Raw genomic sequence first — 17,174 nt, 5'->3', positions numbered from 1 at the left:
GAGATTTACGAGGATGTTGCCTGGACTGGAGAATTTTAGCGATGAGGAAAGATTGGATAGGCTGTTTTTTTTAATTTTGGATTAGAGGAGACTGAGAGGAGACGTTATTGAGGTGTATAAAATTATGAGGGACTGAGATAGAGTTGATAGGAAGGACCTATTATCATTAGCAGAGGACAACCAGGGGGCATAATTCAAAGTAATTGGGGGTAGATTTAGAGGAGATTTGAGGGAGTTTTTTTTCACCCAGAGGGTGGTGGGGGTCTGTAACTCACTGCCTGAAAGGGTGGTAGAGGCAGAAACCCTCACCACATTTAAAAAGTACTTGATGTGTACCTGAAGTGTCGTAACCTACAGGGTAACAGACCGAGAGCTGGAAAGTGGGATTAGCTCTTAATCGGTCAGCGAGGACATGATGGGCCGAAATGGCCTCCTTCCGTGCTGTAAATTTCTCTGATTCTATGAAGAGAGGGACCCCAACTGACTTACCGGTCCGACCTTCCATCCTTTATCTGGCGGTGTCCCTGCTGCGATGGTGCAGCCCAACACTCCACTTCTGTGCTGGGCTGTGACTGCGCCACCCCGCATCTCCGATGGTGACGTCTAGGTCCCTCATCCCACTGCAGGGCTCGCAGTGTCCCCTCCCCTTTAACGGGGGAGGTCCCTCATCCCACTGCAGGGCTCGCAGTGTCCCCTCCCCTTTAACGGGGGAGGTCCCTCGCCACACTGCAGGGCTCGCAGTGTCCCCTCCCCTTTAACGGGGGGGGAGGTCCCTCGTCCCACCACAGGGCTCGCAGTGTCCCCTCCCCTTTAACGGGGGAGGTCCCTCACCACACTGCAGGGCTCGCAGTGTCCCCTCCCCTTTAACGGGGGTGGTCCCTCGCCCCACTGCAGGGCTCGCAGTGTCCCCTCCCCTTTAACGGGGGAGGTCCCTCATCCCACTGCAGGGCTCGCAGTGTCCCCTCCCCTTTAACGGGGGAGGTCCCTCGCCACACTGCAGGGCTCGCAGTGTCCCCTCCCCTTTAACGGGGGGAGGTCCCTCGCCCCACTGCAGGGCTCGCAGTGTCCCCTCCCCTTTAACGGGGGAGGTCCCTCATCCCACTGCAGGGCTCGCAGTGTCCCCTCCCCTTTAACGGGGGAGGTCCCTCGCCACACTGCAGGGCTCACAGTGTCCCCTCCCCTTTAACGGGGGGGGAGGTCCCTCGTCCCACCACAGGGCTCGCAGTGTCCCCTCCCCTTTAACGGGGGGGAGGTCCCTCGTCCCACTACAGGGCTCGCAATGTCCCCTCCCCTTTAACGGGGGAGGTCCCTCGCCCCACTGCAGGGCTCGCAGTGTCCCCTCCCCTTTAACGGGGGGAGGTCCCTCGCCCCACTGCAGGGCTCGCAGTGTCCCCTCCCCTTTAACGGGGGGAGGTCCCTCGTCCCACTACAGGGCTCGCAGTGTCCCCTCCCCTTTAACGGGGGGGAGGTCCCTCGTCCCACCACAGGGCTCACAATTTCCCCTCCCCTTTAACGGGGAGGTCCCTCGTCCCACCACAGGGCTCGCAGTGTCCCCTCCCCTTTAACGGGGGGAGGTCCCTCGTCCCACTGCAGGGCTCGCAGTGTCCCCTCCCCTTTAACGGGGGGAGGTCCCTCGCCCCACTACAGGCCTCGCAGTGTCCCCTCCCCTTTAACAGGGGGAGTTCCCTCGTCCCTCTGCAAGGCTCGCAGAGTGCCCTCCCCTTTAACGGCGGGAGGTCCCTCGCCCCACCACAGGGCTCGCAGTGTCCCCTCCCCTGTAAAGAGGAGGTGGGCTCTGAGCTTGCATCAGTGCTACGTGGAGATGTAGAAGCGGGAATCTCCTGCAATGCACAGATGTTGGGGACTGGATTGCAGGACATTCCCCCTTCTCATCTCCATACTTAAATAACATTCCTGCTTCCCCTATGTGGGGCTTCCAGCCCCATCGGCTCAGAGGCAAATGCCAAATTCATGTCAATGGGCAGAATTTCTGAGCCTTTCCTGCGTTACTGGAACAATGGTCTTTCCTGTAACGGTCTCAACTAAGTTCCCTTAAGACTCTCGATGCCATCAATAACTTACATTGATAGACCTTTAATGTAGAAATCTGATCCAAGGCACTTCACAGATGCCTGAGCAAAATGGATGAGGAGCTGAAAAGGAGGTATTGGAAGGCTTAAGCAAAAACCTGCTAAACACTGGGGTTTAAAGGAAGATGTTGTGTCTGCAAGCATTCTAGTAATGACTCCACAAGGTAAGGTATTGCACTTGAACTGTTGGGACCTTACTCCATTTATTGCAGCTCCTGAGTAAGGGTACAGTAAGGTGAGCAACCTTTTATACCTGGTTATCTGCAGTGTGCAGGTGACCCCTAGGTCTCCACCAGTTGCCTCCTCTGGTGGTACAGGCATAGTGTATATAGTGTAAAGATACATTCACTGGTCTTATATAATTGTACATTGGGTGTACAGGGTATGTACATACACAACATCACTCCCCCCTAAGTCTTGTGCAACTGGGCTTTGCACAGTGTGCTCTGGCCCTCGACTTGAGTGCCCAAAGCCCTTGCAGTTTGTCTGAGTTTGGGAATGGCTCTCCCCCTGTGGACCCCCAAGTCCTTATTGCCACAACATTGGGAAATGGTCAGCAGTGGATGGTTGGAGGTTGCAGTGGGGGTTGCGTGGGTTCTGTATGTGATCCATGTGTGTCCATGGCTACATACATCCATTTCACCCCCCCCATGTACAGAGAATGGAAAATAAAAGTAGGATTGATTACATGACAATATGGCTTTAGCAGTAGTGGAATAATTATATGTTACAGGTAAGGTACATACGTGGTAACACAGTCTTGCCCCTGGGGTGTAGGTGCAGGTGGGTGAGCACGCTAGTTCCAGAGTAACCGGACTGTGTCCAGGTTGTCTGATGGCGGCGCTGTGCCCCCTGCCAGCTGGGTGGGCTCGGTTGCTCCCTTGGCTGGGTCTCGGGGCCTTTGCCATTGTCTAGTGGTGGGCAGAGCCACAGGAATGTGTGGCCTTCCTGTCCTCATTTGAGAGGTGCAGTGTCTCCCTGCTGCGATGGTTGGAGCTTGGTCATCCCAGGTCCCATCGAGAGGGCTGGAGGGTGCTGGCCTCTTGCTCCCAGTGCTGGCCCTGGTGGCCAGAGAGGTAGGGCCAATCTGGGGCAGGGTACCGGTAGTGGTGCCTGTGCCATCCGCTGATCGCTGGCCCTACAGTGGGTATGCTCCCACTGTGTGTGGCCACACTCCCTGGGGCATCATATTGGTCCCGGAGGTGCAGGCTACATGATCGGGTAGCCCGCTGGACCTGGGTGCTTCAAATGGGAGGTTGCCCTTGGTTTTGTCAGCGTGCATATTGAACCCGGCATCAGACATTATTCCATCGTTTACATTCATGATCCATTGGCTCCGATCGCTCTCAGGTACTAGTTCACATTTGTCAATTACATCTTTTCCCTCAATTTTCCATGTATATTACCGGCATCGCTGCACAATGTTACATTTAGATACTTGTATTCATAAATTACATATTTTCCACGTATCCGATGGGCATCGCTGTTCAACGGTACGTGTAGATACTTGCATTTGTTAATTATATCTCTCACATTAGTATCACCGGCATCGCTGTACAAAAAGTGGAACAGTCCCTTTAATTGTTTTGGGTTGCCGGTCCCCTTTAAGAGGGCCTTGCAATCTTTACCCCAATCCGGTTCGCTGCTCAGCATCACATGTTGCTTCCTCAACGCTGCTCCTCGTGGTCTGGTCGTGGTCATCTTGATTTCAGGCACTTCACCACGTGGTGCGGGCACCATCTTTTCTCTCTCCACGAGGTAGGCTGTGGTGATCCTTTTCTCCCCAGATTCTGCTACTGTAGCCGGGGATTTACCTTCTGCATCGATCTTCTCCCTTCGGAGCCCTGCCACGGCACAGAAGGTGAGGTCTGGTCGTTCGGGTTGGATCATCTCGCCGTTGAGTAGTGTGGTCTGTGTCGTTGCCGCGCAGTCGAGTTGGATGGTCTTCAGGTACTGCGATGGATCCAAATTTGGGACCGCATAGGACGTCGATCGCTGGGGCCTGGAGGCTTTCCCAACTCCAACAAATTTGGATTTGCTTCATCGATCTTCTTCCTAGCAGCGTTGGACCATCACCAGCAACGATCCACAAGGGTAGCTTGTGCATCACGCCACCGTAGGACACCTGGACATCCACACTGCCAACGACTGGGATGGTGTCATTTGTGTAAGTGAGCAGCTTCACCTGAATCAGTATCATTCTGGGTTGTACGATAGGATTGTCCCAGAGTATCTCGAAGGCCGTCTGGTTCATCAGCGATTGGCTCGCCCCTGTGTCGACCTCCATCGAGACTGGAACACCGTTGATTTCAACTTCCATTTTCAGCGGGGAACTCTCGGTGGAGCAGGTAAACACTCCGTCCACCTCTTCCTGAGGCAGAGCTGCCTCCTGGACTCTCTCTTCGTCTTCATCAGCACTGGAGCCCGGGTGATCGACCAACTCTTCAGCGACTCGGTGAGTAAAGTTTCTTTTACACATTTGCTGTAGATGGCCTTTAGTGTTACAGCCTTTGCAAGTATAGTCTCGGTATCGGCACTGGTGAGCTCTGCGATTTTCTCCACATCGCCAGCATGGGGCTGGCTGGTTGGCCACCTGCGGCGGACTCAAGGTTGCGGGGCTCGGGGTCGCAGTCTTGGCTCTGAAAGGCACCAGTCGGATCACTGTACTTGCCATGTTAGAGTCCTGGGGTTTAGTCATCATCCTTCTGGAATCGCAGGCCGAGGCCATGAACACTTGGCTCATACTAATTGCCTTCTGCAGGGTGATGGTGGTGTCTGCAGAGAACAGCCTGTGGAGGATACCTTCGTGGCCAAGTCCAATAACAAAGATGTCCCTCAGTGCTTCGGTGAGGTGGTCGCCAAAATCACACGGTGCAGCCAATCATCTCAGGTCTGCAGCATATTTTGTGATTTCTTGGCCTTCGGGCCATCGGTGGCTGCAGAACCGGTGTCTGGCTGTGAGGATGCTCTCTTTTGGCTTGAGCTGTTCCTGTATCAACTTTACGAGCTCCATGTACATTTTGGTTGTCATCTTCTCTGGGGCTCGCAAGTCCCTGACAAGACCATGGACGGTGGGCCCACAACTGCTGAGCAGGATAGCTCTGTGCTTGTCAGCCAGCGAGGTCGGTGTGTCTCCTGCCAGGTCGTTTGCGATGAAGTAGTGTTCTAGTCTTTCCACAAAGGCATCCCAATCTTCCGCATCAGTGAATTGTTGAAAGGTGCCAAGGTTAGCCATTTTTCACGTGGAAATTCGTAATCTCATCGCCAGTTGTTGCATCTGTAAGCACTCTAGTAATATGGTAAGGTATTGCACTTGAACTGTTGGGACCTTCGTCCATTTAATGCAGCTACTGAATGAGGTTACAGTAAGGTGAGCTCCCTTTTATACCTGGTTACCTGCAGTGTGCAGGTAACCTCTCGGTCTCCACCAGTTGCACCCTCTTGTGTTGCAGGCATATTGTATACAGTGTAAAGATACATTTATTGGTCTTATGTAACTGTACATTAAGTGTACAAGGTATATACATACACAACAGAAGACAGGGAAGTGGAGAGGCTGAGCAGTTTAGGGGGGAAATCTCAGAGGGTGGGGTGGGGATGGCTGAAGATATTGCTGCCAATGGTGAGGTGAAGGGACGGAGACAGGTGTAGCTTATAGCAGACAAGCAACTAGCAGGTTTTCAGACTATTCCTGAGCTTGATTCTAGGATAGGAATCTGAGCTGTAACACTTCTGTTGCTCCACAGTGAAACATGCATTGACCAATACGTTCCAGGTCTCTGAGTTCATTTATTTAATTTGTAAATTCACCACTTCTTTATTCCATTGCAGTTCATCATAATTAATTTGCAAGGTTCCCAATATACCATTTTCAGTTGCTTCATCAATGACCTTCCCTCCATCATAAGGTCAGAAGTGGTGATGTCCGCTGATGATTGCAGTGTTCAGTTTCACAACTCCTCAGATAATGGAGCAGTCCGTGCCCGCATGCAGCAAGACCTGGACAACATTCAGGCTTGGGCTGATAAGTGGCAAGTAACATTCTGGCCACACAAGTGCCAGGCAATGACTATCTCCAAGAAACGAGAGTCTAACCACTGCCCCTTGACATCCAATGGCATTCCCGTCGCCGAGTCCCCTACCATCAATATCCTGGGAGTCACCATTGACCAGAAACTTAACTGGACCAGCCACATAAATACTCTGGCAACAAGAGCAGGTCAGAGGCTGGCTGGCTTGATGTCTCACCTCCTGACTCCCCAAAGCTTTTCCACAATCTACAAGGCACAAGTCAGTGATGGAATTCTCTGCACTTGCCTGGATGAGTGTAGCTCCAACAACACTCAAGACGCTCGACACCATCCGGGACAAAGCAGCCCGCGTAATTTGTATCCCATCCACCACCTTAAACATTCACTCCCTCCATCACTGATGTACAGTGGCTGCAGTTTCTTTTCTGTAACCGTCTAAACCAAATTCCTTTAAGACTCGAGGGATACAAATTGCCTAGTGCCCTGTTTGGGGCGATAACATTTGCGGGAGCACAGAAGTATTGCTGGGCGCTACACAATTCAATCTGGTGCAAACTTCCAGTTTAGCACACCAGGAGGGAAATGGATCGCTAAATGAAGCACTACTGTTTCCCTTGGAGCACTAAACGGAGCAAGAGGGGCTGTAGTGGCAGAGCGTGGCCAATGTTGAGGGCAGCGTTGCCGGATTCACAGGTTCCTGCTCTCACTGAAAGGGAAGGGTCAACGCTGAGCTCATTTCAAGCTAAGGCTGGGAATGGTCGATGACGGCACTTGTGATCAGCGAAGTGCCGCCACAAGCAGTCTAAGAAAATGCAGGGCTGATCAATCGCGGCCTGGAAAACAATGAAAACACGTCAGTATGGGGACAATTTTAAATCAATGCTGCAGGGGGCGGAAGCCAATTTTATAACCAGGGCGATAACGGGTCGCTATGCGATGATGTCACGGTCTCCGGGTGTAGAGATTGCGGCGGTAAGTTTTAGCGCCATCACTAACCTGCCATGCAAGTTCGCGGGTGTCAGTACTCTCACTGCGCTAGGTCGGCATGCTGTGAGCGCCCCATTATCACCCCCCCCGGAGGCGCTAACAGGAAGCGCAAAAGAGGCCAATTTCTCCCCCTCGAAGTCAAGGAAGTGGAGAGGGAGAGGAATTTAGGGAGGGAACTCCAGAGAATGGGACCGGGTGGCTGAAGGTACTGCTGCCAATGGTGAGGTGAAGGGACGGGACAGGTGTCGGTTACAGCAGGCAAGCAGCAGACCGGTTTTCGGACCATTCCGGAGCTTGTAAGAATTCTGTTGCCACACACTGAAATATCTAGTGACCCAGCAGTGAGCGATAGGTTCCAGGTCTCTGAGTTCATTTATTGATATTTAAAATTCACCACTTCTTTATTCCATTGCATTTCATCATAATTAATTTGCAAAGTCCTTAAAATAGTTAGCAGCATGATGTGTCCTGATGGTGAAACAGGAAACGGACACACCTCACTCCTTACAAACACATTGCAACACTCAGCAATACACTTGGACAACATGTAACCAACTCCTGGGAAGTTTGCAGGGGACTGAATGCAGTGGAGTCGGTGCAGTGATTGGTCAGTTTACAACATTGGTTATAATTTGCCCTCCGGCCTTGCGTGCTCTGAAGTATATAACCATTGAACAGAACCAGTCAATAGACAGAGAAGAACGAGGTAGAAGTGTCCTCCACCGATCCAGATGACAAGATGAAAATCATTCTCTTCATTTTTGCTGCAGTCCGGATCCTCCGCTGTTCTGGCAAGTATTGAAGGGCGCTGTGGGATGATTGGAGCAAGAGCTGTTGTTCTGATCATCAGTTGGTCTTGTCCCAATGTTACTTAAACCTCTTTGCTTTTTGGTTCAGGAATACCGTGTGAAGCTTCTACCCGACCAGAGGTTCCACCAGCGCTAAATGCTACACTTACGAAGGTGAATGAGGAATCCACCATTAATAACCTCTTTACTGTGACCGGCTGTGAATTGGTAAATGTAAGTGCCATCGTATCCAACGGATTCATTTTTGTCTCTAGTAATAAAGGTCATTAATGTGAATTTATTCTGTGGAGTTAGCAAGGATTGTACTGTGACAAATTATACTACTGTCGAGAGATAGAAAATAATAATTTGTAGCGTTTTATAAAAGTAATGGAACAATTCGCTTTCTATATCTTTCTATAAATTAATGTTTGATTGCAATTTCTGTCCAACTAAACTACTTTATGATGTCAGTATTGATTTCTGATGCTTTTGTGTGAACTTTTAACGTGAAATTGCCTTGTAAAGATTATAATGGGATTTCCCTGTGCAAGCTCCACCTGAGGCTGCAGTTCCGCCGCAGTGACAGGTTCTGGCCACCAGTTGCCGCTGTGCAGCAACTCTCGCTTTGCTCTCCAACTCGTTCCACATCAGAATATTTCTATTGACAAACATTCACCATAAGCCCACTGACCCCACAGCTACCTGGGGATAGTCTATTGACAAACATTCACCATAAGCCCACTGACCCCACAGCTACCTGGGGATAGTCTATTGACAAACATTCACCATAAGCCCACTGACCCCACAGCAACCTGGGGAAAGTCTATTGACAAACATTCACCATAAGCCCACTGACCCCACAGCTACCTGGGGATAGTCTATTGACAAACATTCACCATAAGCCCACTGACCCCACAGCTACCTGGGGAAAGTCTATTGACAAACATTCACCATAAGCCCACTGACCCCCACAGCTACCTGGACTACACCTCCTCCCATCCCGCTATCTGTAAGGACTCCATTCCATTCTCCCAGTTGCTCTGTCTCCGTCGAATTTTTTCTGACGATGCCACCTTCCATAATAGTGCTTCCTTGTTCCTCAACCGAGGATTCCCCTCTACCGTGGTTGACACGGCCCTCGACCGTGAACTCATTGAATGGCGGTGCAGGCTAGAAGGGCCGAATGGCCTACTCCTGCACCTATTTTCTATGTTTCTATGTTTCTATGTTTCTATGCCATTTCCTGCACCTCTGCTCTCATCCCTTCCCCTACCTCCAAGAACCACAATACGGTTTCCCTTGTCCTCACCTTTCACCCCACCAGCCTCCACATTCAACGGAATATCGTCCGCCATTTCCGCCACCTCCAGTGTGATCCCACCACCAATCGCATCCTCCCCTCCACACCCCTCTCAGCATTCCGAAGGGACCGCTCCCTCCACAACACCCTGGTCCACTCCTGAATCACCCCCAACATCCACGGCACCTTCTTGTGCAAGCACAGGAGATGCAACACTTCTCCTTTTACCCCCTCCCTTCCCACTGTCCAGGGCCCCAAACACTCCCTGCAGGTGAAACAGCGATTTACTTGTACTTCTTTCAATGTAGTAAGTATACTGTATTCGCTGCTCATGATGTGGTCTCCTCTACATTGGGGAGCCCAAACACAGATTGGGTGACCGCTTTGCGGAACTCCTCCGTTCAGTCCATAAGCGTAACCCTGAGCTTCCGGTCGCCTGTCACCCTCCACTCCCACTCCCACTCTGACCTCTCCGTCCTCGGCCTCCTACACTGTTCCAATGAAACTCAACGCAAGCTCGAGGAACAGCACCTCATCTTTCGTTTTGGCACTTTACAGCCTTCTGGCCTCAACATTGAGTTGAACAATTTCAGAGCGTAACTGCTGCCCCCATTATTTTAGACGGCAGCTGTTGATGAGTTTGCCATTCACACCCTATCTAGAGCCACCTGTTGTTCCTTAACATATCCCATTACCATCTCCCTTTGCCTCACACCATCATCTCTTTTGTCCTTTAATCTCTCTGGCCTCCCACCCAATCACTGACCTTCCTTTTGATCTTCCCTCCCCTCCCCCCTTTCCCTGCCCCTACACCAGCTTAAAAAGCTGTTACATCTGAAACTTCTTCCAGTTCTGACAAAGGATCAGCGACCTGAAACATTAACTCTGTTTCTCTCTCCACAGACGCTGCCCGACCCGCTGAGTATTTCCAGCATTCTCTGGTTTTATTTCAGATTTCCAACATCTGCAGTGTTTTGCTTTTGTATCAGAATATTTCTGCCTGATATTGTATCATTATTTGTGCATTATATCAAACACCTTTCATTAAGTGTAGCGCTTTTCCTTTGGTTAGATTATTGATTTTGGAGAACGTATAGTCGAGGTGGATTTAATTATTGATGTCCAGGAAACAGAATGCCCCAAAGATTCTGGATTGGACCCGGCAGGATGTCCACTGAAACCTATCCCACAAGCTGTGAGTATTACAACGTTTGCTGTTTGTTTCCGTGTAGCAATCAATCCTGAGACTGGAGGCTCTCGTGTGATGGTAAAAAGTCACAATGTGGAACATTGGAAGTTTAGTCCTCTGTCGGTTGGTATTTCTCACTGGCCTCCACCCAGCAGAAACCAATAAAGCCCCCACCCATCTCTCCACATTGTAGGGGTAGTTTTGCAAGGCTGTGCTGTCAACATTGAACCTCAATAAACACAAGCTGGGATCAGAAATAGGGTCATTATACTGTAAACTATAACCCTGGTTTTGCACAGTAGTCCTCCCAATAACTCTCCTCCATTGGCCAGCTGGCTGGGACTGCCTTTGATTGGTTCCCTTTCCTATCCAATAGTAGCCAGAGCATCTCCAGCAATGGCTGCTCTTCCTGTCTCCACACAGCTCCCTCTGGAATGTATCCCTGGTGCCCTACACTTTCTTATCTCCATGCTGCCCCTTGGCAACAACATCATTGGTACTTTGTTCGCAAAGTACCAGGTGGTCCCGGAGGAACGTAGACTTGCGCTCCGAGGCCGAGTTGTGCAGTCCCGCGTGGGGAGCCCGCGTATTCCAGGAGCGTATTTACAGCCTGCGATCACATGGGCCGGACCTCCCAATGGGAATGGTACATCCCCATTGACAGTAATGCTGAGTTCCGTGTGTGTGGATATCACTATTTCTATGGATGTGGTACCTCCAAAAACACAAACATTTAAAATAAATAAGAATAACACTTTACATATTTAAAATTAATTGAAATGGAATTTAATTAATTGTTTTAGACAAAAATTTATTTTTTGGAATTTTTTAATATATTTTTAAAGGGATAAAAACAAACGTGCCTTAATGGACACGGTTTTAAATATAAAAATTATTGATAACATTTTATATTTCTATCTTTTAATACTCTTACACTGGTAACAGCTGGCCTTATTCCTGCTTTTACCAGGGGTAAGAGTTTGAAGGACATTCACTGTACAAGAGCTGGGCAAATAGCCCAAATCTCCGCCCGGGAACCGGCGCTTGCGGAGCCTCTCGGGGTGCGTGTGCACATCGTACACGGCCGAAGGGACTGCGATTTTTGGCCCGTGGTGTTAGGTTCAAACATGTATGCTGACGACATTCAGCTCGACCTCACTTCCATCTCTCTCACCCCCCGCACGGCCGCTGTGTGTTCAGTCTGTTGTCCAACACCCAGTCCTGGATCGGTTGCAATTTACTTCAGTTAAACATTCTGAAGATTGAAGTTATTGTCTGTGCCCGCCCACCCCCCACCAGCCTCCTTGCCCCACCCCTCACCCCCCAAACCCCCACGCCCCCCCCTCGCCCCCCCGCCTCCTTGCCCCTCTCCTCCCCCCCACCCGCTCGCCTCCCCACCCCCCTGCCCCCCTCGCCCCCCCAAACCCCCATGGCCCCCCCCTCACCCCCCCCACCCCCACGCCCCCCCTCGCTCCCCCCAACCCCCACGCCCCCCCTCGCCCCCCGCCTCCTTGCCCCTCCCCTCCCCCCCACCCGCTCACCTCCCCAACCCCCTGCCCCCCTCGCCCCCCGCCTCCTTGCCCCTCCCCTTCCCCCCACCCGCTCGCCTCCCCACCCCACTGCCCCCCTCGCCCCCCCAAACCCCCACGGCCCCCCCCTTCACCCACACCCACCCTCGCCCCCCCGCCTCCTTGCCCCTCCCCCCATCCCCTCACCCCCCTCCCCCCCCACCCGCTCGCCTCCCCACCCGCCTGCCCCCCCAACCCCCACGGCCCCCCCCCCACCCCCCTGCCCTCCCCTCCCCCACCCCACCCGCTCGGCCCCTCCCCCACAACAAGCTCTGCACCCTTGCCAGTGATTCCATATTCCGTCACAGCTACTGACTCAAGTTGTACCAGACTGCTCGCGATGTCGGAGGTCTATTTGACCCCAAGCTGAAATTCAGCTCATTCGAAACTCTGCTGTCTGTATCTGACTTCACACAATTCCCGTTGGTCCAACACGCCTGGGCTGACTGATCTGCATTGGCTCCTGATCCCACAACACCTTGCATAGCACCCTTTGTTCAGGCGCTACAGGTGCCGAATTGGGTCCAAAATGGTGTTTGAGCAGTGCGCACACATGTCTGGTGCGAGTCGCACTGAACGGCATCTCGGTGTGGGCAATGGGGAGGTGGTTAGGAGCAGCACTGGAAGTATGGTAAAAGGCAAATCGTGACGTCAGTCAGCGTGTAATGCTGGGGATGGGGAAGGGGGCGCGGGGGGGTGATGTGGTGGTGAGGTGTGGGGGATGGGGCGTAGCGGGGGGGGGATGTGGAGGTGAGGTGTAGGGGGTTGGGGGTGGGGTGTGGGGGTGAACAGGGAGGGGGATGGGGGTGAGGTGTGGGGGATGGGGGTAAGGTGTGGGGGATGGGGGTGAGGTGTGGGGGATGGGGGTGAGGTGTGGGGGATGGGGGTGGGGGAGGGGGTTAGGGGGGTTCCACGTTGTGAACGTGACCTCTCTCTGACCTGGTCTTTACTTTAGTGATGTTGGCTGTCCCTCTCTCCCTCGCTAATAATGCCCTTTCTCCCTCCCTCTGCAGTGACTATTCCAGAACTCTGCCAACCGAATCCTTCTCCTGTAATAATTCCCAGTCCCCTCACCCCTGTACATGCTGACCTTCACTGGCTCCGATTCCCCCAGTGCATTGATTTCCAAATCCCCCTCCGTATTTACACATTGCTCCAGAGCCTTGCTCTCCCGTAGCTCACCCTGTCTCAGTATTCTGAAAGTTACTGCCACATCCCTTGGCCCTGCTGCCCTCTCCTCATCTTCAAAAGCCTCCTCAAAAATCGACCATTTCAACCACACCTTTAGTTCCCTCACCGAAGTCTTGCTCCCTTCTGTAAATTACCTGGGGTCTGTCTCCATCTCTCTCTCTGTAATTCCTGCTGCCTGACCCCCGCTCCCTGCAATAATGTCCCATTGTCTGTCTCCCGCTCTCCCTATTCAATCATTACCTGCTGTCTGTCTCTATTGTTCCCTATTTAATGATTGCCTGGTATCTGGCCCATCTCCCTCTCTCTCTCTCTCTCTCCATGTGTAATGATGTTCTGCTGTCTGCCTCCATCTATCCCTCTCTCTCTCTCTCTGGGAATCTCTGGACTTCTCTCCCTCAGAACTCGAACCTTGAAACCTTTCCAGTGCACGCCAACTTGCAGATGCTTCATATTTAGGCCCCTGTTAAAATGGAGCCCGACGCGGTGGTGGTGTCATGGGGTGGGGGGGAGGGGGTGTCCATGGGGGTGGCGGGGGGGGGCGGTGTCCATGGGGGGGGGGGGTCCGGGGTGTGTGTGTCCTTGGGCCGGTGAGGCTACTGACCCCAGTCTCAATACACTGACCCCAGTCTCAGGCCATTAACAGCAAGCCAGGACACCCAAAATGGACCCCATAGATTTGAAAGGAACGCAGTGGGGATGAACCAGGGCAGCAGTGTCAGGTGAAGAGGGATTAGTACAGGACAGGACATGAGCAATGGGAATTTGAATCTGTTGCAGCTTACGAAGGATGGAGTTTTGGAGACCAGCAGGAAAAGCGTTGAAGCAATTGAGCCTGGGGGTGATAAAGGCATGGATAGGGATGGAGCTGAGCAATATTACAGGAGGGAAACAGATGATTTGATGAGGGAAGGATGTGAGTTTGAAGTTGAGAGTGAAACAGGCTTTCGCCAGCAGAACCTGCCTGAGCAAGACACTAAGGAAGGATTTAAGGAGCACGGTGTGTGGCTGCTCTCTTCAATTCTGAACCTTCAACCAAATCCAACATGTCGAAACCCAACTGCTCAACAAGAGGTTTGAGACATCGGAGTCCAGAAAGGGGGCTGTTTATTCATTGGTTTGATTGGTGGCTGTCCTTTATCCCGACTGGTGTCGAGGTATTTTGCTCTGATGGGTTTGATTAAGGAAATTGTTCCATCAGAAAAAAACCATCACAAGTGGGCACCATTCACCCAACTGAAAGAGGTTTCACTTTGTAAAGGGATTCTGCAACTTTATCTGTGACTGCTCGTAAAACAGCCCCACAGGGGCACAGCCTGCTTTTCTCATTAATAATTCCTGCAACTTGTCAATCAATGGCTCATTTAAAAATGTTCCCTGTTATCGCTCCGTGGGTATAAACGCTGAAACATAGAAACATAGAAAATAGGTGCAGGAGTAGACCGTTCGGCCCTTCTAGCCTGCACCACCATTCAATATGACCATGGCTGATCATTCACCTCAGTACCCCTTTCTTGCTTTCTCTCCATACCCCTTGATCCCTTTAGCCGTAAGGGCCACATCTAACTCCCTCTTGAATATACCCAATGAACTGCCGTCAACAACTCTCTGCGGCAGGGAATTCCACAGGTTAACAACTCTCTGAGTGAAGAAGTTTCTCCTCATCTCAGTCCTAAATGGCCTACCCCTTATCCTTAGACTGTGTCCTCTGCTTCTGGACTTCCCCAACATCGGGAACATTCTTCCTGCATCTAACCTGTCCTGTTCTGTCAGAATTTTATATGTTTCTGAGATCCCCTCTCATCCTTCTAAACTCCAGTGAATACAGGCCCATTCGATCCAGTCTCTCCTCATACGTCAGTCCTGCTATCCCAGGAATCAGTCTGGTGAACCTTCGCTGCACTCCCTCAATAGCAAGAACGTCCTTCCTCAGATTAGGAGACCAAAACTGAACACAATATTCCAGGTGAGGTCTCACTAAGGCCCTGTACAACTGCAGTAAGATCTCCCTGCTCTTATATTCAAATCCCCTAGCTATGAAGGCCAACATACCATTTGCCTTCTTCACCACCTGCTGTACATGCATGTCAGCTTTCAATGACTAATGTACCATGACACCCAGGTCTCGTTGCACTTTCCCTTTTCCTAATCTGCCGCCATTCAGATAATATTCTGCCTTCGTGTTTTTGCCCCCAAAGTGGATAACCTCACATTTATCCACATTATACTGCATCTGCCATGCATTTGCCCACTCACCTAACCTGTCCAAGTCACCCTGCAGCCTCTTAGCGTCCTCCTCACAGCTCACACCGTCACCCAGCATAGTGTCATCTGCAAACTTGGTGATATTACACTCAATTCCCTCATCCAAATCGTCAATGTATATTGTAAATAGCTGGGGTCCCAGCACTGAGCACCCCACTAGTCAAATGCTGGTACACAATCCCACAGAGAAGGCACAACATTGAGCTGCCTGATTCTGCTCTGTGAATATTAAGTGATTCTGAGTGACTGATTGTCACATCTTCATCAAAGGCTTTAAGCAGAATGGGTGCTGGTAATGGAGCTCTGTTACATCAAATCTATGGCACAGAGTCAAATATTTAATAATTCTGCCAAATAATGTCATAATGGAATGAGATCAGTGCAGTAGTGAGAAATGATATTGGCTCAGAAGATCAAGATGTAGAATCAGTTTGAATGGAGATAAGGAATAATAAGTTGAAGAAGTCACTGGTGGGCGTAAGTCTATAAGCCCCCTAACAGTAGCTACACTGTTGGATAAATTATAAATAAAGAAATAATGGAGGCTTGTAAGAATGGTACAGAAACAATCATGGGCGATTTTAAGTTTCATGTTGATTGGACAAATCAAATTGGCCAAGGTAGCCTTGTGGAAGCGTTGATAGTGTGTATCCGGGATAGTTTCCTTGAGCAGTACGTTGCGGAACCAACCAGGGAGCAGGCTATCTTTGATCTGGTACTGTGTAATGAGACAGGATTAATAAATTATCTCATAGTAAAGGATCTTCTAGGAATGAGTGATCATAACATGGTTGAATTTCAAATTCAGTTGGAGGATGAGAAAGTTGGGTTCCAAGCCAGTGTCCGAAGCTTAAATAAAGGCGACTACAAAGGTCTGAGGGCAGAGTTGGCTAAAGTGGACTGGGAAAATCATCATAGGCAATCCCTCGGAATCAAGGAAGACTTGCTTCCACTCCCAAAGTGAGTTCTCTGGTGGTTGAACAGTTTGAGACGAGAGCCACAGACTCTGTTACAGGTGGGACAGACATTCGTTGAGGGAAGGGGTGGGTGGGGCTGGTTTGCCGCGCACTCCTTCCGCTGCCTGCGCTTGACCTCTTCACGCTCTTTGCGTTGAGACTCGAAGAGCTCAGCGCCTTCCCGGATGCACTTTCTCCACTTCGGGCGGTCTGTGGCCAGGGTCTCCCAGGTGTCAGTGGGGATGTCGTACTTTACCAGGGGGGCTTTGAGGGTGTCCTTATAATGTTTCCGCTGCCCACCTTTGGCTCGTTTACCATGAAGGAGCTCCACATAAAGCATTTGCTTAGGGAGTCTCGTTTCTGGCATGCGAACTATGTGGCCTGCCCAGCGGAGCTGATCGAGTGTGGTCAGTGCTTCAATAATGGGAATGTTAGCCTGGACGAGGACACTGATGTTATTGCACCTGTCCTCCCAGGGGATTTGCAGGATCTTGCGGAGACATCGTTGGTGATATATCTCCAGCAACTTGAGGTGTCTATTGTACATTGTCCATGCCTCAAATCCATACAGGAGGGCGGGTATTACTACAGCCCTGTAGACCATGAGCCCGGTGGTAGATTTGAGGGCCTGGTCTTCAAACACTCTTTTCCTCAGATGGCCGAAGGCTGCACTATGCACTGGAGGCGATGTTGAATCTCCGCATCAATGTCTGCCTTTGTTGATAAGAGGCTCCCGAGGTTTGGGAAATGGTCCACGTTGTCGAGGGCCGCACCGTGGATCTTGATGATTGGGGGGCAGTGCTGTGTGG

The 17,174-nt window shown here is 51.1% G+C and overlaps 1 protein-coding gene across 5 annotated transcripts in view; it reads left to right on the top strand.

The window, feature by feature from the left end:
* Nucleotides 1-7,601: 7,601 nt before the first annotated feature.
* The window catches only part of LOC139251262 (cell surface glycoprotein 1-like), a 30,476-nt gene continuing 20,903 nt past the window's right edge, over nt 7,602-17,174 (top strand). For 4 of the 5 annotated variants that reach the window (XM_070873240.1, XM_070873239.1, XM_070873238.1 and 1 more), the window contains exons 1-3: nt 7,602-7,899; nt 8,006-8,130; nt 10,272-10,394. In XM_070873240.1, the coding sequence (XP_070729341.1) occupies nt 7,848-7,899; nt 8,006-8,130; nt 10,272-10,394 (300 nt within the window). In that variant the 5' untranslated portion in view covers nt 7,602-7,847. The remainder of the gene's footprint in view (nt 7,900-8,005; nt 8,131-10,271; nt 10,395-17,174) is intronic. The other variant, XM_070873237.1, reaches the window with a different exon arrangement.

Source organism: Pristiophorus japonicus, chromosome 2, assembly GCF_044704955.1.
Source record: "Pristiophorus japonicus isolate sPriJap1 chromosome 2, sPriJap1.hap1, whole genome shotgun sequence".
NCBI classification, from domain to species: Eukaryota; Metazoa; Chordata; class Chondrichthyes; family Pristiophoridae; genus Pristiophorus; species Pristiophorus japonicus.
This window is presented reverse-complemented; position numbering and strand designations above follow the sequence as displayed.